Source organism: Cavia porcellus, unplaced genomic scaffold (assembly GCF_034190915.1).
Source record: "Cavia porcellus strain 051 isolate PalLab524CR breed Dunkin Hartley unplaced genomic scaffold, mCavPor4.1 scaffold_10, whole genome shotgun sequence".
Classification (NCBI taxonomy): Eukaryota; Metazoa; Chordata; class Mammalia; order Rodentia; family Caviidae; genus Cavia; species Cavia porcellus.
This window is the reverse complement of record NW_026947493.1, coordinates 9,206,019-9,231,255: the sequence shown is the minus strand read 5'-3', so window position 1 is coordinate 9,231,255 and position 25,237 is coordinate 9,206,019. Positions and strand designations below refer to the sequence as shown.

Here is a 25,237-nt window from a genome sequence, read left to right as displayed (position 1 = left end):
CCAGCTATTATGTGAAGAACCCCAGGCAAACTGTCTTATACAGGTTCTAATTGAATGAACCATATGATAGGACCCACTGACAATGCTAGCTATTAATCAGAGAGCAATTACTTCATTAACAATACATCATTTGAGCTCCCTTATTGAACTGCATTTGAGTTCTAGAAATGAACTACATAGAAAACGGAATTTGGGACAGCACTAGTAACTAAAATTTTAGCATATACTTAAGACATGATCATTTAAAAGAAATGGGTCTTTGATTAAACAAGAGGAGAGTATCAAAGAGGTAACAACACAGTTTAGTGCCCTAAAGAATTTCACTGAAGGGCTAGGGATATAGCTCATAAGCATAAGCATCTGCCTGGCAAGTGCAAGGTCCTAAGTTTGATTCCCAGTAAAAAAGAAAAAAAAAAAAAAAAGAAACAACATACACACACAAAGAATTTCATTGAAATATTTCAATGTGTTTTTACATACATATATATTTTATTAAAATTATCATAAATTTGTATAAGCTATATGATAAATAGTAAAATATAAATGAAAATTTTATTTATTTACTTTTTTATTTCTGTCCATCTTTTCTTTCTAATGTATGTCTTAAAAGTAGAAAATAATTTCAAGGAACACTTAATGTAAATAGGAACTTTGAATAATTAGCTATGGACAGGAAACAATTGGTTCCATTTCCCAGGTATCTAGTTATTGACTGAATTGATGAAAAAAGTATGCGAATCTGAATTGATGAAAAAATAGGCGAATCTGCAGGTTTGCAGAGGTGGCTAGGTTTTTAAGAAGAAAGTTAAGGTGTTAATTTAAGAAGTCAGGAGATATCCAGATAGATATGTCCACAAGCCAACTGGGAACATCTGTCTAGAGCTCAAAGGAAAGATCTGGACCAAAGATTCAGATTTAGGAGTCTTAGAATATGCATATTAATCATAGTTGAGGAGATGTAAAGTGATCTCCATGAATGGTATTTTGGGGAAACAAGAAAAAAGAAGAGAATCATAAGAAAGTATCAAAGAGATGTGTTCTGGAAGAAAGTGTACAAGAAGACTTGGAATGTGGGAAATCAGAAAAAGATGATATTCTGATTCCATAAGCATGCATAACTCCAAGGACATAGAAATGACTAGTGACAAATGTAATGAGGTCAACTGAGGTTAAAAATGAATAATTTTGTTGAAAGCTGCTGACATATCTAGGGTTCACATTGAAGGGAATATAAGTGTTCTCTCATACTGAGAAAGAGATATGATAATTAAAGACAAATGATTATATGGAGTTGAAAAATTAAAAAGAAAGGAGAAATGAAGATAATGTGGAGTCTCAAAAGAAAAAATCAGCAGCAACCATTCTGAACCGGATTCTTTACTTATAAAATAGTTTGTTAAAATTCCGTTGATTATGGAATAATATTTATAAAGTGACCATATGTTGTGGCATCAACTAAGTACAAATAAGTAATATCTGATATTAATGTACTTTCACTAAGAGAAAGAAATAAGATTAAATTTACTTGACCACATTTGTAGTATATTTTTAAGTTTATTTCTTGATGCTTGACAAATGAGCAGATTCTTTCTTAAACTTCACAATTTTCATACCTTTCCAGTTATATAGAACAACTTCTAAATGATTAAATGGTGTAGTATGCTATATATTCTTTTTTTTTTTTTTTTTTTTTTTTTTTGGTCTTTTTCCTTTTTATCGGTACCGGGGATTGAATTCACGACTGCCTGCTTGCAAGGCAGGCGCTTATGCCGCTGAGCTAAATCTCCAGCCCCCTATATATTAATTCTTTTTTTTTTATTTAATTTTTTTTCATTTTTTTTATTTAAGGAGAAAAGAAAAAAAAGTGAAAGGGTACAAGTTATACAGATTTACAGAAGAAAAAAATGAACAGTAGGAAATCACTAGTTAATGGATTACATATTGCCATCTTAAAAATAATTGTTCAAGTCACAAAATTAAAGCTTGTAGAGTGGACATTCCAACAATGATACTGCAAACAGTTCTGTTCAATGATCCAATAAAACTCTGTGATATCATTTTCTATCTTATACACTTAAATATACATGCAGTTATATATTAATTCTTTCAAGTTACACATTTACACATTACTTTTGTGTACTTGGGTTCTAAATATCATTCATCATTAAATAATATAGAGGAAGATGCCACCCAATAACTGGTGGAACCTGTTGAGAATGACAGAGAACAGCAGTTAAGTTCATCCTTTTCTCACTAACTTCACTTCTCTCCATGAAGCTCGCCACAAACAGAAACATAATTAATACCCACTCCTTCAGATCAGCATTCCATCTGAGAAGCCTTATTTTTCTCCTTTATGAAATGAAATCTTTACTGTATCCTTTTTATAATATCATATACCTTCTTCCTAAGTATTCATCACAGACAGAACCAGACAGAGCATTGCTTTGTTTAATTTGATTGTCTCATCCCCTGATTTATTTTTTCTATTGCCAATAGTAATTTTTTTTTATTTTGAAGAGAGTAAAAACAAGTGAAATAAAACACAGTAGAGTCAATCAAAACAATAAACTCGATACAGGACTTCAAAACAAGATAAAAGGAAATCAATAATGACTATCATAATGCCTCTTGTTATCTTTAAAATAACTGCCCATTCCATCAGATATGAAAAAATCAAACAAAACATAACAGAATAAAACCAATGAAGATAACAAGAGGCATTATGATAGTGATTGTTGTTTTCCGTGAAGACAGCCTCTAATTTAATGAGTAAGCTCCTTAAGGGTAAGATCTTGAGTATTTTTTCACCAGTGTTTCTCAGGAAGCACAATCCCTGAAATAGAAAATATTTGGATGGAAAGATTCATTGAGGAAGAACAACAAAAGGATGTTTCTTTGCATATCATCTTCATCCCACATCTGTATTCTCTGCCCTCTATTTGGTTTACCCTATCTGTACTTCTGAAAATTTTACAGTCTTCCTTCTCATACAGCTTTAATGGCATTTTTTTTTTGGTTTTAGATTTATATCTACCTTCACAGTTTCCTTGTAATAACTTCTGTGAAGATCCAAGCACAAAAAACGATATCACAAAAACAAAGCAAAGGCAATTCACTGCCTTCAAGGAGTTCCCCTCAATTAAACAACAGTAAGTTCTACTGCCTTTGTTATACTTTATAACACTGTAGTCCCACATCTGTTTCAGCTCTCCTTAGTGAGATGATCTAGCAAATAGGAATAGTTAGATGTAAGAGCCAAGCTGTGTACACTCTGCTTACTAATTTCTTGTTAGAATATTCTGCTTCTGTGACTACTCAATGGACTTCTGTCTGTATTGTTACCGGTATTGTGACCGTGATAATACATAACTGAATGTAGTGAATTAAGATTCTGCTTATCCAGAAAATATTCAAGAGCCAGATGGGATCATACTTGATACCAATTAGCCTTTCAAACTTCTTTCCAAGATAAGTTTATCTTGTAAATCTTTGGCCTTACCATTTCTCATATGGAGGGAGGACTCATGAGGGCATTTAAGAAATGCCCTCCTCTCTCAGTCAGTTTTATACATACTTGCAGGTAAGGATCTTCACCCTGCTTCTTTGCAAGAATTTCTTTAAATGCCAGACTTAACAATGAAAATGATACAAGACTTCAAAACAAGATAAAAGAAAACCAACAGTGGCTAACATGTCTTGCTATCTTTAAAATAACTTCTATGTCATCAGGCATAATAAAATCAAACAAACAGTACAGAATAATACCAATCAAAACAAAACAATGAAAACAGTACAGGACTTCAAAACAAAAGACAATAGGAATACAACAGTGGCTACCATAATATATCTTGTTATCTTCAAATAACTGTCTGTATTATCAGACATAATAAAATCAAACAAAACAAAATAGAATAGTCAATCAGAACAAAATGTGAATGTGATACAAAACTTCAAAACAAGATAAAAGCAAATCAATATATCTACCATAATTCCTTTAATTATCTTTAAAATAACTGCCCATAGTATCAGACAAAATAAAATCAAACAAAACAAAATAGAATAAAAACAAACAATGAAAGTGATACAGGACTTTAAAACAAGACAGTATGATTGTTGTGTTTTGAATTTCTCTTTGAAATAAAGTGGATTTGAACAAAAAAGACTTCTGCTACATGAATATGATTTAGAAATTTTTTTGGTTCTGGGAGTCATATTTTCATTTTCTTAATTGTATTCTTTGAAACACATGTTTCTAATTTTGTACCAATTTAACTTACCAGTTTTTTTCTTTTATCATTTGTGCTGTTAATATCACATATAAGAAATAAATCATCACTTAACTCAGGATCACAAAGATGTATTTCTTTTCTTTCCTCTAAGAGATTGATCCCTGTTGAATTGCCTTTCATCTCTGTCAAAATCAAAACAGATTTTGATAAATATGATGGTTTATATCTGGACTCTTGATGCTGTTCCATTGATCTTGTATGTCTGTCCATATTATCTGTACCACACTGTGCTGATTATTATAGCTTTATGGCAGACTTTTAAATCCCAACATAAGCATTCGTGAGTACTGTTTAACTTTTTCAAGATTGTTTTAACTCTTTCAAGTTGCTAACGTTTCCATATGAATTTTAGAATTAGCCTTTCAATTTCTACAAAGTACTTCTTTATAAAAGATACATAAAATATACTTTGCATGTTACTAAACACATACTTTATTCCCTGGCATTTAATAATTTATGTTTTTCAAAGGTGGTTTAAATGAATACCCCAAGAAAGGAAGAGCTCAATACTCCCACACAGATGATAACTAGTAGAAAAAAAGAATAGCCCCAAAGATTCTTTACCTAGCTACATTAATTACTTATATTTTCAAGTCACACTGTCTGTCCCAGTCTTTCTAAATCATGCTCTTCTCACGACTTCAAAGTTCCGCCCAGCAGATTTAAAACCCAAATGACCTCTAAAAAGAGAGGAAAAAAATTTTTTTTTGGTATCAGGAATCAAATTCATGACCTCACACTCGCTAGGCAGGCGTTGTGCCACTGAGCTATATGTGCAGCCCAAGTATTCTTAGCTGTAGACTGAAAAAGTTTAACTACCTCAGTAGAGTGACAGTTCTACTTATGAAAGAGCTCTCTGTAAGTCCCTTTTGCTATCAGCAATGGAAACTCGAAAAGATTAGCACAAAAAAGAATGGGTTCTCCAGAAATGGAGAGTTTGCTTCATTGTAACCAAGCACTCACTCATCATCCTCATATTCATCCCCCTTATATGCTCACTTCTTACTCATAAAGATAATAAAGCACTAGATGTTATCCAGGGTAGAATTGTACATCTAAACACATTTTAGTCCTAAATAGTACTCCTCATCAAGGCTAGCTGACATGCAGCTGATATTGTCACTATACCAATTATTAAAATGCCAAAGGACTTCTTTATGTTTAAGTAAAAAAAATATGTATACATCATCAGAGAGCTTGAAGCTTGGCACACCATAATTTTCCAGGCATCTCCTCCTATATCACTATCAGTCCTAATTGGTATCTGGCAAACTTTTAAATCACTCTAATAATTGTTTGGTATTTTGACTACCACTTCTACAGATACTCATTTTAAAAAAGCATTAATAAACTAGTATTGTAGTACTCATAAAACTGAACTTTCCTAAGTGGAAAATAACCTTTAGATTTCTGAAGAGAGACTGCAGGCCACCAAATGGTCTGTGAATGAAATTCAAAGATCTAAGAACTTGAGTTTGGAAAATTTTTATTTTTATATACACTAGGCCCTTAATAAAAATTTTATTTTTTTCAAATATTAGGATTACTATAATAGTATTAGCAGGACCTGAAACATTGTCACTAATAACAATTACCAATATTTTGTATTACATTACAGTTGATGAAAGTATCTTGAAATACTACTTACATTTATCAAAACTTCAAAATTACACCAAGTTTAAGCATGACTCATTATGATTATGACTCATTATTAATGAATTCATATAAAAGCATATATCACTGTTAGAAAACCATGTAATATTTAGTTACCATTTTTCAGTATGATTGGTTTCCTGAATAACCACAATATGTTTTATTTTATGCACTGAAAAATATCATTCTGAAAAGCCTAAGTCTTCACCAGAAAACATAAAAATTTATTTGTACAAAAAGGACTATGAACTTGTAGTGTGAGTATAATGAATGAGTTGTAGTTGATGTACCAGTGATTATCACTTAGCATCTGAGGGGCCCATGTATATATGTATGTGTTTTCTTTCTTTTCATGTAAGACCTTTATTGACAACCCTTAGGGGTTATCAAAAGAGGGGGGAAAGTGGGAAACTATAAAACATTCTGAATTCATTCGAATACCCTGTTCTGTGACTCCAAGTTGGCTTATTTTCTAAAGAGATAGAAGATGTTTAGGTTTTAGCCTTTTATCTTATTCTTTTTTATGTACTTATTTTAAAGGGAGTAAAGTAATAAAATTAAACAGTGATAAGGCAGTAGGAAATGTATAATATTTACTATTGCATGTTGTTGTCCTCTAAGCAGTTGTTCTGACTACTGGCTTTAGACAGGCTCACAGTCAGGGGCTTAGCTTCCTTCCTGGTTCTCCCTGGTCCATGCTTTAGTTGACTCACAGGCAGGGGCATTGATTCCATCCTGGTTCTCCCCTAAGGCTGACTTCACAGGCGGGGTCTTAGCTTCCTTCCTTGGGACTCTTGTATTTAAAGCTTAGCTGTATCCAAAGCTATTGATTTAAAAAGAAAATATTTTTTACCAGTCTACAGTCTGGAGAAGTTCACATCTTTTCTATTCATGACTCATGAATCTATAATTAAGAAATCAAAGCTAGGTGTGGTGACTCATTCCTATAATCCCAGCATTTGGGAAGTTGAGGCAACAGAATCATTGCAAGTTCAAAACCAGTCTGGACTACAAAGTGAACTCAGGGTCAGCCTGAACTGCATAGTGAAACCCTGTCTCAATAAATAAATAAATAAATAAACAAACAAACAAACAATAAAAACAACCAAATGTTCATCTATGTGGAGTCAGTGGTCCCTGTAGAACAACTTGACACTCTTATCTACGGAATAGTTTCAAGAAAGTTTAACATGAATCTCTGTGTTATTTGCATTTGCATTCTGATCACTCCCGTAGAAATTTCATTGTTTAATATTGAAGCTTAGTGAAACAGTAAAAACACATACAAACAAGTAGTGTAAACAAGTAACTTTAACTGGAGTGGAGGTTTTTTAACAATAAATGAATTTTAATTTCAAGATACTTTATCATTGAAACTGTTTCCAAAATTGCATGGGAATTATGGCTGTGGAAGATTCATCCTAATGAGCCTAACTGTGTAAGATCTTAGTTTTTTTGTTTTTTTGGTTTTTTTTGCCTTGGTAACTGAAAAGCAGATTAACAGAAGAGAGAATAATAAGGGAAAGAAGATTGGTTCAGAGTATCTCAAACCGCAGTTGTGAGGCCAACAGGGTCTTATTATTGGGGGCCAAAAATTCTAAAACTATTTTAAATTGCTTCCACTTATATGATAATTTGAATAAATTATTCTAATATTTCTAAAAATACAAATTCACAATGGAAATCCTTATATCAAGTATCTAAATTCATTGTCTGTTTCCTAAACTGGGGGCTATTTAGGAATTTTTTTGAGGTCACTTCATTCTTTTATTCCTTTAAACAAGGAAAGAAGAAAATAAAAGGAGAGGAAGGAAATAAAAAGGTAGGAAGAGAGGAAGAAAAGGAAAAAAGATTGGAAAGTATTCTTAAGATCACACAAATGGATTTTCAAGATTGTGGGCTATTATTCTACTGGCACTGAAGAAAAGAAAAATATGAAGGGTTGAGTACTACTGAAAAGTGCTAACCAATTGCCTAAAAGAAATATTTTAAGATCCAAGTTTAGTAACAAAGATTTGTAGACCTAAGTTTCTATTTTCTCTACCTATAACTGGCAAATTGGGCTAGTATTGAAGAGTTATATTACTCTGACATTTTTCTGCATGCTAAATTCAAAACTGTAAATACATTACAAAAAGAAAAAAAAATGGTGTCTATTTCTTATATGAAGCTAGACTCAAGCATAACGCACAGGTGGTTTAAAATGCTTCTCTGCCATTTGAGATCCCAGCTTGCCAGGGTATAGATGGGGATGTCACTTTAGGGATTTGAGCTTATTCAGTATGTAAAATGAGGCTGGCATGAGTTCAGAGGTTTTGTTTGTGTCTTTACCAGATAACGATGTTTTTGCTTCTTTCTTTTAACTTCTAAATTTTCTCTTTAAAAGTTTTAATCTAAGCTGCACAGATGAAAATTACCTAAGTTTTTGTCAATTGCTGTAAAATTTTAATATTTCCTATTCATAATATATATTTCCTATCAAAATATGTAAGAATGGTACTGAAGTAATGTTATTTATAACCAAGTTGCAAGGGCTTATATTTTTTTATATGAAGGTCTATGTTAACTTGATGAATGCATTATATTTGCACATTTTGTATTTCATAATATTATTTAAATTTTTTTCCAAATCTGATGTTTTGTGCCAGTATTTTATACTAAGTATTTAAAATTAATTCATAGCATAGATTGTTTAATAGAATAGCGACCGTTTAGACTGGGAAAGAACGGCTCAATATACTATTATAAATATATAAATATATTTTAGTAAAATGAGTATTATCTTCAGTCATAAATAATATAAGAAAGTCAACTTTTAGATAATGACAAAAAAGAAATATTTAGTCTGAGTTTAATAACGATATCCAAATAGTACACTTATTGGTGTGTATGTGTATTTTAAACAGAAGAATTTTGTGAGTTTGTAGAATTAAAATGCCTACTTTTTTAATCTACTGTATCACTAGATCTTTATTGAATGAAGGGGAGAGTACATGACAATAAAAGACAGAAATGGTGAGACCTTTGTGAAATCTCTGGCAATCTGTACCAGATCATATATTTCTCCAGCTTTAATTACAGGCAAAAGAAAAAGCAAAATTAGCATTTTAATATAGAAATATCTTAGGCTTTAGGAGAATTATGATAAATCTAGAGTTGCTTAGTAAACCAAAGAGGGAATATTACAACAAACTGTCTCCTTAGGAATATTTGTTTAAATAAAGGCAACAATACTTCATCCTTATCTTTTTGGATAATTATTGCTATTTCAGGCTGGTCTTTGTTCCAGGTTTAAAATACCTTTAGTTTAAAAAAAAAAAAGAGTAATTGGCAGTGTTTGTTTTCTATAAAACTACAAGAAGAGAAAAATTGTTTGCTTGGCACTAACAGGATAATTATTTTCATGAGTTGTGCTCTACAGCTCCAGTTCACTTGTGCCATAGCGTCCCTGCACTTGGATGCATTTAGCTTATCTCATTTCAGTTACAGCGTACTAACTAGCTCCTCTTCCATGGCTGAGGTTTTCCCACCTGTCTCCCCTAAAACACCTGCAACATATGTCTGCATAACCCTGTAATGCTTTGCCTTTGGGGTCCTGGGAAATTCCCCCAGAGTTTTTTGCTTATAAACAGCTGAACAATTTGTTTTTCTAATGATGGTTGCTTTTCCCCCAGCATTGTGGCAATAACATATTCACTAAAATAAGAGTCTCATTTTTCATCAAAAAGAAACATTTGACATGTTTTTACAGTGCTGTTTCTCTTTCTGAGCCTTATTATTTTTCTCCTTTTTTAATCTAGCATGCCATAGAAATTAAGATTTGGGTGCAAGATATTAGAAGTAAGAAAAATAATTCATTTGTCAAACATATTCCTCATGCCAAACATGTACATTATACTAAAAATATTTTGTTAAGTACTATCAGAAGTTTTTAAATTGAATGTAAAAATCGTGACCATTAAATTATAAAAATGCTAAAATCTTGGACATACTGCCAAAAATACATCATTTTGGTTATTATACCCTTGTAAACTAATATATATTAATAAGAGTATTATTTTACCTTTTTAAAAATTTATAAATGTGCTTCTCTTTAGAGCCTTTCCTTAATATAGTGTGCGTTGTCTATTTCCCTAAATATATGTTGTTATAAAATTATATGTTTGACAGAGCTTATCCTAAATCTATATAAGATTATCAGAAAAATAAAATATCACTTTCCTTATTTAATATCATAGTTTTTAGGTAGTCAAACTGTGAAATCTGCTCTCAATGTTTGTGTTCAGTGATATCAGAGGTAATCATAGCTTCCATTTCAGTGTTTTTATCAAGTGCTCGGCCTTATGCTGTACATTTAATTTTCATTGCTCTTTTAATCTTTGCTGCAGTTTTGCAGATGATAAAACTAGAGCCAGAAGTGAACTTAGACACTCACAGTTGCTTAGCTGATAATGGATGGAGCAGAAGACCTAAAACTGACTTCTGAGCCCTTCTTTGACCCAATAGTTACACCTGTTTTCAATATGAAACTCAACATTAATTCCTCATGATGCACTAATACATTAGAATTGGTATCACTAAAAATGCTTTTCCTTTGCTCTTTTCAGTCTTACATGTATATATAAATACCCAACCTTTTGAAAGACATTTTACTGTTTAAAGGAGAATGACTACTTCAGATTCTTCCTTCTGGAGTCTCTCTGTATGATTGTTTGTTCCAAAGGATATAACATCTTCAAGAAAGTGATAGAGTTAGTAGCTCAATACAGAAGTATGATTATAATCACCTTTTTGAATAAGTTTCACCACTTTCAGAACAAGGAAAATTGTCAAGTACCATCTTGTGATTAATTATATTTTTTGTAACATCTTATAGTTATTCTTAGTGTGAATGTGCATTAAAATATCATTATACTACCATAGCAAGATGTATTTGACTTAAATATTGAAATGCTGCCATGGGGCTGGGGATTTAGTTCAGCGGCATAAGCGCCTGCCTTGCAATCAGGCAGTTGTGAGTTCGATCCCCGGTACCAGTAAAAACGAAAAAGACAAAAAAAAAAAAAAAAGAAAGAAATGCTGCCATAAGAGGTAGGGTAGGAAGGAAGAAGAGGATTAAATACTGATCTTAAGATTTCCATTACAGATATGGGAGAGAGGACCTATTCACCACATTTGAGTTGCCTGAAATTATACTAGTAGCAGGTTACCATCACATAATAAAAACCTCTAAAGTAAACAAGATTAATTATAACTGACAGATTAGATTTCAGTTTTAACTCTTAATTGATTGCTGTCATTATTTGAAAATAGTTTTGTGATCATAGTCTTCACAAAAGAATTCTGGGAAGTGAAAAATACGCTTTGTGAATTTTGTTTCATTTTGGTTTGATTTTTCCATATACTTTCCTCTAGGACTCATTTCCATCACTGTTAATTTTGCTTTGGCACCATGGGATTTCTCTCTGTTCTCCAAAGTCAAAATGATCATGAAAGAAGATTGTTTTAAATTGTTTTAGAATGTCAAGTTGGCCAAGACAATGCAAGTAAAGACACTCATGAAAGAGGACTACTAACACTGCTTCAGAAAAGTGGCAAAATCAGTAGGATAAATGTGTTTTGAAGCAAGGAGGAGTATTTTGAGGGGAATTGGTGACAATGGGCCATGCACTCTATTTAAAAAAAAAAATTTAAGCCAAATGTGGTAGCACATACCTGTAGAAGGCAGGAGGATTGATGTAAGTTGGAGACCATCTTGGGCTGCATAGTGAGCTCAAATTTTGATCTACATAACAAGATCCTGTCTCCAAAAAACCAAAAATGTAAACACTCCCAATATTTTTCAATCACACTTCATTTAAGAGTTAAATGATTCAGATAGTTAATTAGGTTATTGAGAGTTCATCCTGATTAGTTACCTTTCAAAGGCACGGTAAACCCAGGTGGACTGTATTTGTGAGGTAAGTAGCTAGTGAGAGAAAATTTTGTGGTCACTGAATATAATTGAAATATGAATTCAATTTCAATAAAATGATGATACAGAAAAAATATAACTCCAACCTATTAGCTGTCAAATGTGCCAATTTTGTTTCCCCTGAAATTTATGAATGAATTGTAAAGTACAAAGAAGATTTAAGAGTGGGAAAGGTTTATTGAGAAAAAGGAATAGCTCCTGAAACATAGGGGTCCCAAGTGGGTTGCCACTGTGGCCCCTTGTCAGGGATAGTTTATACAGCAGAATCATAATATGGATATGACATGGATCAAACTATAATCAGCCAATCTGATTACAAGTATTGCTACTTACCCACTGATCCAATAGAGAAGCAGAGCAAATAGCATGGATATATGACTGACATTAACCTTGGCTTCTCTGTGACCCCTAAAACTGGAACATTTTGGGGAAGGGATGAGTCCAGGTGTTCTGGTCTGATCCAACCTGGTGTCTGTTGCACATCTGGACTTAATGGACTGAGTGGTACTAATTACAGAATAATCTCATATTCTGCTTATCCCTTAGCGAGGTATACAAGTGTGGCCATTGTGACTGTATCTTGCCTTCTTCAGATATACCTCCAGCCACAATTCTGATTCTTTATTTTTCTGCTGACTTCCTTGACAGCCTGGTCCCTGTCTCATTGTACATTAATTTGTATCTAATATAGCTGCCTTTAATAAGACTACTATTCTGCTATTTTCCTTCCAAAGGAAGATTCATCAAAACAAAATTATTTTTTAAAGTATACATTGATTCTTATAATAGTCACAAATCTTGACTCTTTGATAATGGATTGAAAAAGACATGTTATTGAAAGTATTGACTTAATATGTTCTACTTGAGAAACTGTAGTTGTGTTAAGGTCTAGCCTTCCTCAAGCACAGAGTTTTACAGTTATAATCCCAGTGAACCATATTTTAAAGAAAATTCCAGAGCATCTGAGATGAATACATACTTCTCAGATGAAAAAATACAAATGACAAATAAATATATGAAAAAATGTTCAATATCATTGGTCATTTGAGAAATGCAAATTAAAACAACACTGACATTCTATCATCTCACCCCAGAAAGAAGAGCATCATCAAAAAACCAATAACAAATGCTGGAGGGGCTGTGGGGAAAAAGGAGTCCTTCTCCACTGTTGATGGAAGTGCAGACTGGTATAGCCACTGTTGAAATCAATGTGGAGATTCCTCAGAAAACTAAGATCAGAGATCTCATTCAACCCAACTATTCTGCTGGGTATCTTTCCAGAACTGAAAACATCATACCACAGTGATATACATACACCCATGTTTATAGCAGCACAGTTTATAATAGCTAAATCTTAGAAACAACCCAAATGCCCATCAACCAAGGAATGCATAAAAAAGGATGTATTTTTATACAGTGGAGTACTACTTAGCTATTAAAAAGATAAATTTTAGGCTTTTTATAGAGACCATACTCATAAGTGAGGAGATCAGATTTGCATGTGTAAACATCATATTGTCTGCCTAGTGTAAGAAACTGATAGAGTAAATAAGATCCAAAAAGTACAATAGATATTGTGAAAGGAAAAGAAACTGCTCAAAAGAAAAGAACTACTATGATATGGTAAGGAGAAAAGAAAAAAGGGAAAAATACATATGTGTGTATGTGTATACACAGGATAGCTAAGATAATTGTACCACTTATCCTGTTAATTCATTGAAGGGAACTAATACATTAGTGCTTATGTTATTTGATCAATTTTGCATATCTGTATCTGATAATCTGAGCAACTATTCTGAACCATTGTTAATTTCCTATCACCTTGTTTTGAAATTCTGTATCATTTTTATTTTTTATTCTCTTTAAAATAAAATTAGAAAAACTGTTATAGTTCTATAAAATTATATTTGAAAAAAATCCTTAAAGCAAAGCAAGCATGTCTTTATTTTTTAAAATATGTTAACCATGTAACATTAAAATTTTGTTTCTCTAATCTTATTCCCCTAAGGAAACAGTTGTTTTCATTTTGGTCCGTAGTCCTAATTGTCTATTTTACCTTTTATTTATGTACATATGTATACTTAACAATCTAAACTTACTTTAATTTGGTTTGTTTGTGTAAGAAGGTATCCTAAAATTTCCTGACCTTTTAAATTCTTATTTAAAAAAGAGAAAACAATTACACACAGATTGGAGAATCATCAGTATGAATCTTAATATATAAATATATCTATGCCTTATTTATTATTTGTGTCCTCATGTTGATTTTTATATCTATGCAGTGGTTTACACATGGGTCAGACATGTATTTCTCTGATGCCCAATACACAAGCCACATGTAGCTATTTAGCATTTAGCTATGGCAAGTCCAAATTGAGGTATTTCATCAGTGTGAAATACACACTGAATTTCAAAGACTTTGTACCAAAGGAAGAATGTAAACTATCTCAAAATTTAAAATTTTAAATAAACTTAATCAAATTATATTTCATTTGATCTATTTCCCTTTTTTATTTTAAATGTGGCTGCTAGAAATTTTTAACTGTTATTTATGGCTTACATACTTTGGTTGGAGAGTGCTGGTTTAAATTACCTGTTTGTATACTTACATTTTAAAAATACTGTAGCATCATCTTCTCAACAGAAAACCCTGTTGAATGACTTTCAACAATAACTGATCTTTTCTTCAGTATCACTTTTTTGATTCTCTTTGCTGCTTCTAATACATGGGTACTTTAACTCTCCTTTTGATATCAGTAAGTCTTCTAGGACTTTAAATAGGTCTCAGTGAAAGCGATACTTAAGCCTCATTCATATATTCAGGTTGTATCATTATTCCTAATAATTGCTTTAAGTACTTAGATAGATCAGATCAAAACTTATATCTTAATTGCTTGTCATTTCTTTATAAAGGTGTTTTAAGAAACTGCTCCATGTGATCCCCTTTCATTATTTTCTTGCAAAAAGTAACACAATACTTTATTAGTTTGTTGGAAGTGAGAGAAGAAAACAAAAACAAAATATATTTTCAGGTACTGCAAATAAACAGGATTAGTCATGAATGAGTCCTGTAAACATCAGTTTTTAAAATAAATCTTGAATGCACTGTTAGTCTACCAGTGGCTTTAACGTCAGTTTTATTTTCCTGTTACACAGTGCTTGGGTCCAGGTTGTCATCAGCTACCATGAGGAAACCTATGCATTTCCTAGAGAGAGAAAACTTGTACTGTTAGACTTAATAGTATGGTAGTCATGGAAGCATCAGTTATCTTCATCAAGGCAATTCAGATTTGATTATTATAGAACTGTGTTGAATACCAAACCAGTGTAGTAGTAGCTGGAGCTAAATCAAGGGATTGTCATTTTTGTCAGATGATTAGAGCTGGCTTGGAAGAGATATGAAAGGGTTGAACTGTGTAAATATTCTCTTTTCAGCAGAAAAAGAAAAGGTCCATCATGGCCATTAAGATGCAGCTTGTTAGCTTGATGAATTTCAAACTATTTAACCTTAGCAATTATATTCTCTTCTCTCCCCCATGCCTCCATGCAAGCCTATCAATGCTTTAGGATTATATCTGCAAAGATTGATATCTAAACATATCAGTAATTTTCCATTAAGATGAAATATAGCCTGTGTGTGTGTAGATACATCTTTGAAAGTGTATGCTGTGATACAAAGACCTAATTATTACTTGAATTATATGTTTAGGTAAGCATTAGAGTATATTCTAAGTTTTTAAAACTTTTTAGTGGAAAGTGCATATAATTTAACATTTTAGAGATGATGGTATTCATTTGTTATGCTGTAAATATATTAAAAATAATTTTTTACCTACCTGTGATGGTCTTGATACATTTAATAATTAATACAGTTAAATATAACAACAATTTTAAGTGGGCATGCTCAGTCTAATGATGTGAGGACATTTCTACCATATTATAATAATATTAAATGCCAGAAAGGCCAGTGTTATTGCTGCTTTTATAAAAATGTCTATTGGTCAGTTTATTGTATATCCTGCTGTTATTCATACTACCTGGTGTGTTTTGGTCACTTATTAAACTCATAAGTAAAAATAGGTGATATCAAAATTGCTAACTTCAAAGAATTGCTGAATTTCGAAATAGCATTCATTTAAGGAGTAGGAAGACTTAGCATGCCATCTAGTGGTCATATTTAGCATTATTATCATCAAAAACTAGTTGGTGATGTATTTAGTCTTACTCCAAAATGTAGTTGGTGAACACTTCGTGTCTCTTACCCTTTAACATTATTTATGGTTGTGGTACACCACACATAATTTTTCAGCTATGTTTTATTATATCTCATGTTTTAGAAAGTCATAAAGTGATTGAAATCATCAAAAATAAATGATAGGGATAAATCTATTTCAAATACAAAGCAGGTTAAAATGAAATATATTAAAATAATTCAGTTTTCCTTAGGATGACAATCAGTTAAGGAAGGACTTAAACAATTAAGTAAAACCGAATTCTTAGATTTCATTATGTATATTACTTTCTAAAGAAAAAAGGATTTCTTTCTTTTGTATGTTAATAATTTAGATGATTTTACCCATTTCAGTTTATTGCTTTTTTTTTTTTTTTTAGAGAAATCCAAGACCAGTGACTTACCAATTTCATCCCAATTTAGATTATTACAAAGCACGAGGAGCAGACCTTATGAATAAAAGCCGGTGAGTCCCTTCTCAGATGGTAGTTTTCAGTTACAAACATAGGCTCAGAGGGCATCAGAAAATTTTACACATTTGCTGAAATTTCCATATTTAAGCATATCAAAGGCTAATGTGCATAATGAATCTTGGTTGAATTATCTAAGTTTTTTTAAGGCATAAGAAAATGGTATATTTTAATGTCAGTGATAACATGAAAAATTAAATAAATGTAAAAGTGCTTTTTCCAGTTTGAAGTTAGACAACTTCATTTCTCTAACAATAATAAACCTGAATAAATTGTACCTACTTGGTATAATCTCTTTCTAGATCCTTGCTGTTGATTGAAAAGAGGCAGTTTTATAATATATTTTAAATTATTTCAGTAACAAAATTAAAACTGGGTTTCCCAACTGTCTTTAGAGCTACACAATAAGCTTATAAATGCATCTTTTGTGTGCATTTGTGATTGCATACACAAAAATTTTAAGGGTTACTGTAGGAATAAAAACATTAAAATCCTACTTTTTAAAGAAATTAACATTGGCATAAAGGGTTGATGAACAGTTTTGTTCTTTCATAATACATACTCAGATGTCTCAAGAGTTAACTTGTCAAATCAGAACCATTTCAAATTATAATATAATTTCAAAGTTTACTCTGAAAGACTAAAAAATGTTAGAAATGATAAATGCTACCAACTTGTCCAAATTTTCTTCCTTAAACATTTTGCCTATGTGCTAGCTTTCTTTCAGCAGAATTCCAGCATCCTAAATATGCATTCATGCAGTGCATATGCATATTGTGTTTTGTTGCTACTGAGGAACTAAAATGCCTGCCACAAAGGAACTTACAGTCCAAGGCAATTCTGGCAAACCTCCAGCACATGTGTTACTTGTTTTTGTTTTGAGATAAAAGATGTTAATACTGTTTTTTCTCAACTCAAAACTCAGTACTCAGATTTAGTTGCACTTGACACTGCTATAACAAAGTGAGTTTTGGGTCCTCATCTCTACAAGTTTCATTATCACTGGTCTAAGGGGTAAGAAGTTTATAACAAAGTAGCCAAGTTTTAAAATTAAAATTTGAATCCTCCTACAATAGTAAAAAGAATAGAATGTCATAAAATTGTTTAGCTTTAACCAAAATGTTTGTCCCTTTTGGGAGTGAGGCAGGGTATTGGGGATCAATTGTCTGATGTTTTGATGCATTCTAACTTTGAGACAAATTCTATAGCCCATGAGATTTTTCTGAAATTCTTTTCTGTATTTTCATTTTATCTGAGTCTCATTTCCAAATAAAAAGCTATTCCATGTAGTAACTTGTTCATTCAGTTCAACAAAATTTTATTGAGTAGCAGACTCTTGATTGTTTTAGCCACTACAATACAGATTCTGAGTGAACAAGTCATACACAAATTCCCACCCTCAAGAATTTTACAGTTGGTTCACTTACATTTGCTCTATTGTGTCAAGTGTTTAATTCTGGTATGTTTAAAAAGAACAAAATATTTTAGGTTCTTTTTTATACAGGTTCCTTCTAACTAGAGTCCCTTCTTTCCCTCCAACCCCTACAAGATCCATTTTCACAATACACACGATTCTGTCTGAGTGGCCATTCTGTGTCACACTATGCTCTCTCTGACTACTTATATCACTTCCTCTTAGGTGTTGAAAATCCTCAGGCTTCTTTTCTTCTCTTAGGGTACTCATTCCCTCGAGAATCTTAATCCATCTTGTGATTTTATACCCTATGTGACTGAAATGTCCATATTTATGTCTCCAATTGTACCCCTTGAACTCATATGTCACTCTACTTACTTTTTCCTCTTAGATGTCTTATATGCATCTCAAATCTAATACTTTCCAGGCTGATTTTTTATTTTAATCTCCAATGCACATGATCATATTATCTCCACCATAGTAAATAGCCCTATCCAATTGCCTTAAAAATAGTCCTTAATTCCTTTTTTCTCTTAATGATACAAGCTCGGCAGCATATCCTTTTCAGAATATCCTGAAACAAATTACTTTCCTTTCTTTGTACTGCTAATACCAGTTTACTGTTATCATTTCACTACTAGTCTCTTTACTAATCTCCTGTTTCCTCAACCAATAGCCAGATTAATATAAATCAGATTCCATCACTGCACTGCTCAGGGCCCTACAGTGACTTACCAAAACATTTAGGTCAAAACTCAAAACCTTTTTAGTGGTCTGTATGATCTAGCCTCCTGCTCTCTCCAACTTGATTTGTCACCATCACTCTGCATTTGTTCACTGAGCCAACTCCGGATAGCCTGCTTCATTTTCCTCAAAGAAATATGCTCACTTACCCTTTCCAGAACTTTGTATTTGCCTTTTTTATGTTCGGAATGTTTTTCCTTGTGAATCAATGAGACACACTCACTATTTAGTCTGTTCAAATACCATCTCTTCAGAGAGGCTCACTCTGACTCCTATGTCAATATTAATGGTCTCCTTTACCTCTGTCCCTTTACTTTGTTACCATTTGCCTTTGTGTTTTTTTCACAGCAACAATCACTGCCAAAATGCTTTTTAAGATTTTTATTTATTGTATGTATTTTGTTCATTTCTTGCACTAAAACAAACTCCACATTTGGCTTGTTTTCAGCAATACCTAAAATTGTGCCTAAAATGTAGTAGGCACAGAGTAAAAGAATTGTACCCAGCAAATAAATGGTAGGTATTTCAAACATATAATTAGTCAAATGAATGTAAGTTAAAGCTTCAATAGAGTAGCATTTTTACCTTTTATACTTACAAACCACAAACCATTGAACCAAGCATTGATGAAGGTGCTTAGGTTCCCTTAGCTACAGATTGAGAGAGTATAGATGAAGACAGCTTTGATAATCTTGTCAAATACTTTGTCTATCTTTCTGTATAGACCTTATTAATCATCATATTAATTCGTGGTCCATCGTAGTTCACTCTTATCTGTGATCAAAAGCCATTTTAGCTCTGAAGCCATTAGTAAAATCTCTATTTAGCTATTTAAGACCTGAAAGTTTTTACCAGGCTGAGCCCTTAAGTCATATTTTTTCTTGCCGCTACTTTTAAGAGTTAGTTCATTGGCACTGTCACTGAGGAGCAAGAGAGTAAGTAGGGATGATCCAGAGGACTACATATAACTTGTGGAAAAAACCATAGAAATGATGAGGAAATGGCAACTGGACAAGAGACAGGCAGATACCTGGGAATTAAGGTCCCAATGCATTTTACATAGATGGCAATGGACTTCTGTTTGTTTCATATTCAAATAAGGAGCAAAGATGCAAATAAGACTTGTGATTTCATGGATAAGAATATCTCTAAAAATCAAGAAGCTTGATTTTTCTTCTCTGCTTTAACATGAGTTGCTATAATTAAGCCTTTAAAAGCAAATGCCTATGTATTTCAGTAGTAGATTTCCCATTACAAGTATGAATAATACCTACTATGCTGTGATTTCATTGATTTTCACGTGGCTTTTTAAGGAATTGACATTTTCTTATTCATGCAACTTTTGAGCTCAGAATGACAATTTAGCACTCAAATGTTCCAATTTTGTCCTTAAATAACCAGAAGTTGCTGCTATAAAAAGTATTTTTATTTAAATTATTATGACCAGTCTTCAGAAAGACCCATCTAATTTATTTAAGAATCTGTAACTACTGAAATGTCCAGTGCCCATCATGAGTAGTCACAGATCAGAATTTAATATTTTTTAAAGGCTGCAATATCCTGTGTTAGTAGAATCACATATCTTCTCTGTGCTAGCCTACTCAGGTTTCCTCTGTCCCCTCTCAGAGTTCAGTTTAAATAATAAATGATTCTATTGATGAAAGATCCCAGAATTATATCAACAGGTAGATCCTTTGCAAAGATCCCTTGTCAGGATGGTTGCATGGGACCTGAGAGGAAGCCAGAATCCAAGGAAGGGATGTCTCGCTTTCCTCAGACTCCATGTGAGGGCATCTATTTGTACCCCAGGAATACTTAGACACTAAAAATTCCCCATTTCTCTGAGGGATCCAGATATGACTCTACTCTGGGCCTGACGTAATCAGAATGTTCTGAAAATGTGCGAGTTCACAGGCAGCATGAAGACTCTAACAATTATAATTTAATAAAAACCCCTATGAGAGCAACAATCATGTCTTTTCACTGCTGTTTCTTAATATCTGGTAGAGAGAAGATACTCAAAATTTGTAAAATGAATGAATGCTCTTCAGCTTCAATTATAGAGTAATACATAGGTCTGAGAGTGACATCTTGCGTAAGTCTGATGTCCTTCATGTCAGTCAAGGTTAAACTCTTTATATTCTCAGATCCTAATTCAGTACTTGACACTATTTATTGTAGTTGATAAATATTTAGTTTAATTACTCAATAAGTACTGTTTGAAACCTAAGAGGCATATAAAGTTCTTCAGGAGAATTTCCATTTTATGTGACCATTAAGATTTTTAAAATTAGACTTATTGTCCATATTTATGTAACTGACTTCATTTTTCAGAGATACAGTAGTTTATTGTTGAATTATTATAAAGAAGTAATAAGCTAATAATGTTCCTTAAATCATAAAGTTTAGGATTCCTTGCTTATTAGTAGTCAGTTGACTAAAATAATCTCAAGGGACATTGATAGCCACGTAAATGTAATTTCATGATATTTTAATATTAAGTTATTTAAGCATTTGTATTATAAGCATATAGGTTTCTGAAGTATGTCTGTTGTATTAAAGAGAATTGTTAATTCATAACTAATTTAAGTAAAATAGTAACACTACCTCCTATTTAGCCCAGGGTAAATAAATCTTTTATCTTTAAAAAAAAAAAACAGGTTAAATTTACATAAACATACAGATCTTAAGGATTCAATCTTAATCATTTTAATAGTCAGGTATATCTTCTAACACCATCTACAATACTATGTCTGAAATGAACATTGATTTTATCCCAGGGTTCCCTCATATCCCTTTGCACTGGATTCAGCCCCACGCTTGAGGGGGCTGCTTTATCACATTTCTATCACCATCTGGATATTTTGCCTATTCTTGAGTTTCGCCTAAATGAGATCATATAGTATACACTCTTTTGTGTTTAATTTTTTCATGTTCTGAATAACATTTTTGAGATTCATCCATATTATTTCGCATATATTTTATTCATTCCTTTGGAATTTTGAGTAATATTCTATTATATAAATATACTACAATTTATGTAGTGTATTTCTTGATGAATGTTAGGTCAATCCTGATTTGTAGTACAGTGAGTAGGTTACAAAAACATTTTGCGGAGCTATTTTGAGTTGTTTGTGGATGAATGTTTTTATTTATCTTGGATAAACACTTAGAAATTTAAATTCCAAATTATTGGAAAGCTAGATGTTTAACTAAATAAGAAACTCCTAAACTGTTTGACAGAGTACGTATTACCTTTTTCTGCTCATGTCGGGGACATAGCGAGGATTTGCTCCACACCCATGCCAACATTTGCTCTTGTCAGTCTGTGTTTTATTCATCCTAGTTGGTATGAAATGGTATTTTATTGTGGTTAATTTTCATTTTCCTAGTGACTAACGATGTTGAGTTCACATAGAATAACAGATGCATGATTTCTATAACTTTTTTGAAATGTCTGTCAAAGTATTTTATATTTTGTATATTTTTAAATGGGTATCTTTCTTGGTTTAGGCTTGTAGGAACTGTATATATTCTGGATAGGAAGTTTTGTTGTGTTATATATTGTAGATATCACTTGCCAATATGTGGCTTGCCTGTTTATTTTCTTAATGATATTTTTACAAACAAAAAATAATCGGTAAGAATTTATATTTTGTTTGTTTGTTTATTGTAGTGATGTTTGTTTCTGGTGTAGGATATCTTTTCTGCTCTTAGTCTCTATTGGAGAGTAACTAAGACCATCAATCAAATTCAATAATTTACTAGAATTCAAAAAAGCTGTTCGACTCATTGTTACAGTATATTAAGCAAAAGAATACAGATTAAAATTGAAAAGGGGCCAAGGATATAGCTAAATGCCATCAGTACCTACCTGGCAAGCTCAAGGTCATGAGTTTGAGTGCCAGTACAAAAAAAAAAAAAAAAAAAAGCCAAAATTGAAAGAAAAGATTAGAGTCTAGGAAACCCAAGTATCCTTTCAGGTTTCCTCTCAACCTGTATGCTTAATGCTCTCAGCAACAATGTTTGATAATACAAAGGGTTGCCAACTAGAGAAGCTAACCCAATTTTTGGTGTTCATTAATGTATTTTTATTGTGGAATTATTCTTACAGGCATCGAGTACTATGTAGCTAACCTTAGCTATTTAGTCTTCATCCTTCCAGTGGTCAAATTGATAAAATAAATTCGAGAGCTAGGTTATATGTCTCATTGTGAGCAAAAACCATATGGTGTGGCCCAAGGGCTAAGTATTCACTTTTTTTTAAATGTTTTTTTGGGTTTGGACCCAGGAACTTCACTAAGCTACATTCCCAACCATCAATCCATCCATCCATTCATCCATCCATCCATCCATTCATTCATTCATTTCAGGCAGTGGCTTGCTAGGTCATTAAATTGCCCAGGCTGGATTCAAACTTAAGATTCTCTTGTGTCAAGTTCCCAAGACTCGTATTACAGGCATACCCCACTATGCCCAGCTCAATAACATTCTTATCAGAAAAAGGCTTAGAGGTTATATACCAGGAATCAATCATAGGCCAGACCTGAACCCCATTAGAATATGCAGGATTTGATCTTACCTATAAGATCATCCTTTACCACAAAATGTTTTTCTAGAAGCTGTATTGGTTTTATGTTTGTGTTTATATCTCTGATCCACCTCAAACTAATTTTTGTGTGTGGAGTGAGGTAAAAAGTTGAGGTTCATTTTTTTCTGGATACATATCCGGCTGTTCATCACTGTTTAAGGTCTTTCTTTCCCCCTTTGAGTTAAATTGAATTCTTGATTGGAAATTCATTCATTTTCTATGTATGAATCAGTTTCTGGACTATCAGGCCATTATATACTAACACATGAGGTTAACTGTGTTAACATTCTAGCAAGTATTGATCTAAGTAGACTAGTCCTGCAAGTTTGTTCTTTGTCATTATTTTGGCTATTCTAGGACCTTTGCATTTTTACATAAACTTTATAGTCATTTTGTCAGTTTTTACAAGTAAACTATTAAGATTTGTTTGGAATTACATTGACATCTATAAATCAATTTCAAAAAAATTAATACCTTTAACATTATTGAATAATTCGTGAATATAGACTATGACTTCATTGTGAGATGTTTTCATTCTTTCTGCAGTGTTTTATAATTTTTAGTATAGAGGTCCTATAGATTTTTTTAAAATAAAGAGAAAAAGGTTTCTTACATTTTGCTACATCCAGTTCATCCTTCTTTTGCTTGTATTTTTAAATCATGACTATTTCTTTTCGTAGATTATATTAGTAAGCTTTCTCATTGCTGAGACACAATGCCTTGTAGCTACAACTTAGATGAGAGGTTTGATTTGGCTCACAGTTTGGTAGAATTCAGTCCATAGTGAGCTGCCTCCAAAACAGAAACAGCATGTCAGAATGACATGGTAGAACAAAGTTCCTAGTGGCCAGAAAGCAGAGGAGAACAGTGCTGAAGAGAAAAGGGTAAGGGACTAGACATATGTCCCACATTCACAACTCCGTGACCCACCAGATACATCCGGAAGTATGGTCCACCAGTCCCGAGGCACTCCAAGCCAGTCGAGTTGCCGCAAGCAAGCTTAGCCGTCATATGGATTCACTTTACTTTGTATTTTATTGGTTCCCATATCCCTACCTTAAGCCCAGTCAGTTCTTTATACCTGTTTAGCTGCAGCTATTTTTGACCTTTTTTTTCTGTTAGTTGTGATGAAACATAGTGATTCTCAAAGCAGAAAAAAGGTGAAGAGGGAAAAACTCAATAGATGGATAGCTCAGATTTGTATCCTCTTCCATTTTGATGTTTTCTCCTAGGGCAGAGAATCTCTGACCCCTAATGACTGATAGTATGAACCAAAGCTCCTTATTGGAATGATTGATAATTTAAAGTTACATCAAGTCAGAGAATAAATTACTTGAAAACTACCACTGTAAAAATAGAAACCTTAATATTCCTATACATCTCAAGTTTATCTAATGGTTTGATATACTCTGATTAATGTTTAATTGCTTATTATTTGTTAAACTAATATTATGCATAGACTGATGTTCATAACATTGGGAGAAATAAATATGAGCTATAATCCACTCAGAATAGATTAGTAAGGACAAACTACAAATGTACAGGAGTGCAGAGAGAGGGTATTATTTCTATCCCAAAACCAAGTTCTGTATGTGTGTTTGTGCTACTATGTGCATGTGTACATTTTCTAGTATTATATTCTTTACACTTAAAAATAATTTTAAAATCACTTAAAATTTGATAATAAAGGTATAGTAGGATGATAAGAAATAAAAGGAGAAGAGAATTGAGGGAGAAAATGACCTTGGAAAATAAAAAGGAAGAAGGGGTAAAAGGATGGAAGAGAATTGAATGTATGTTGTGTGGGATTTACATCTAAAATGTCCCCAAAGCCCCATGCACTCATAGATGGGGCTTGGAGGAGGTGA

At 32.5% G+C, this 25,237-nt stretch overlaps 1 protein-coding gene across 9 annotated transcripts in view; it reads left to right on the top strand.

Moving 5' to 3' along the window:
• Tbc1d5 (TBC1 domain family member 5) overlaps nucleotides 1-25,237 on the top strand; it is a 615,865-nt gene that overhangs the window by 500,393 nt on the left and 90,235 nt on the right. For all 9 annotated transcript variants that reach the window (XM_063257823.1, XM_063257829.1, XM_063257828.1 and 6 more), the window contains one exon: nucleotides 16,531-16,616. In XM_063257823.1, coding sequence (XP_063113893.1) covers nucleotides 16,531-16,616 — 86 coding nt within the window. The remainder of the gene's footprint in view (nucleotides 1-16,530; nucleotides 16,617-25,237) is intronic.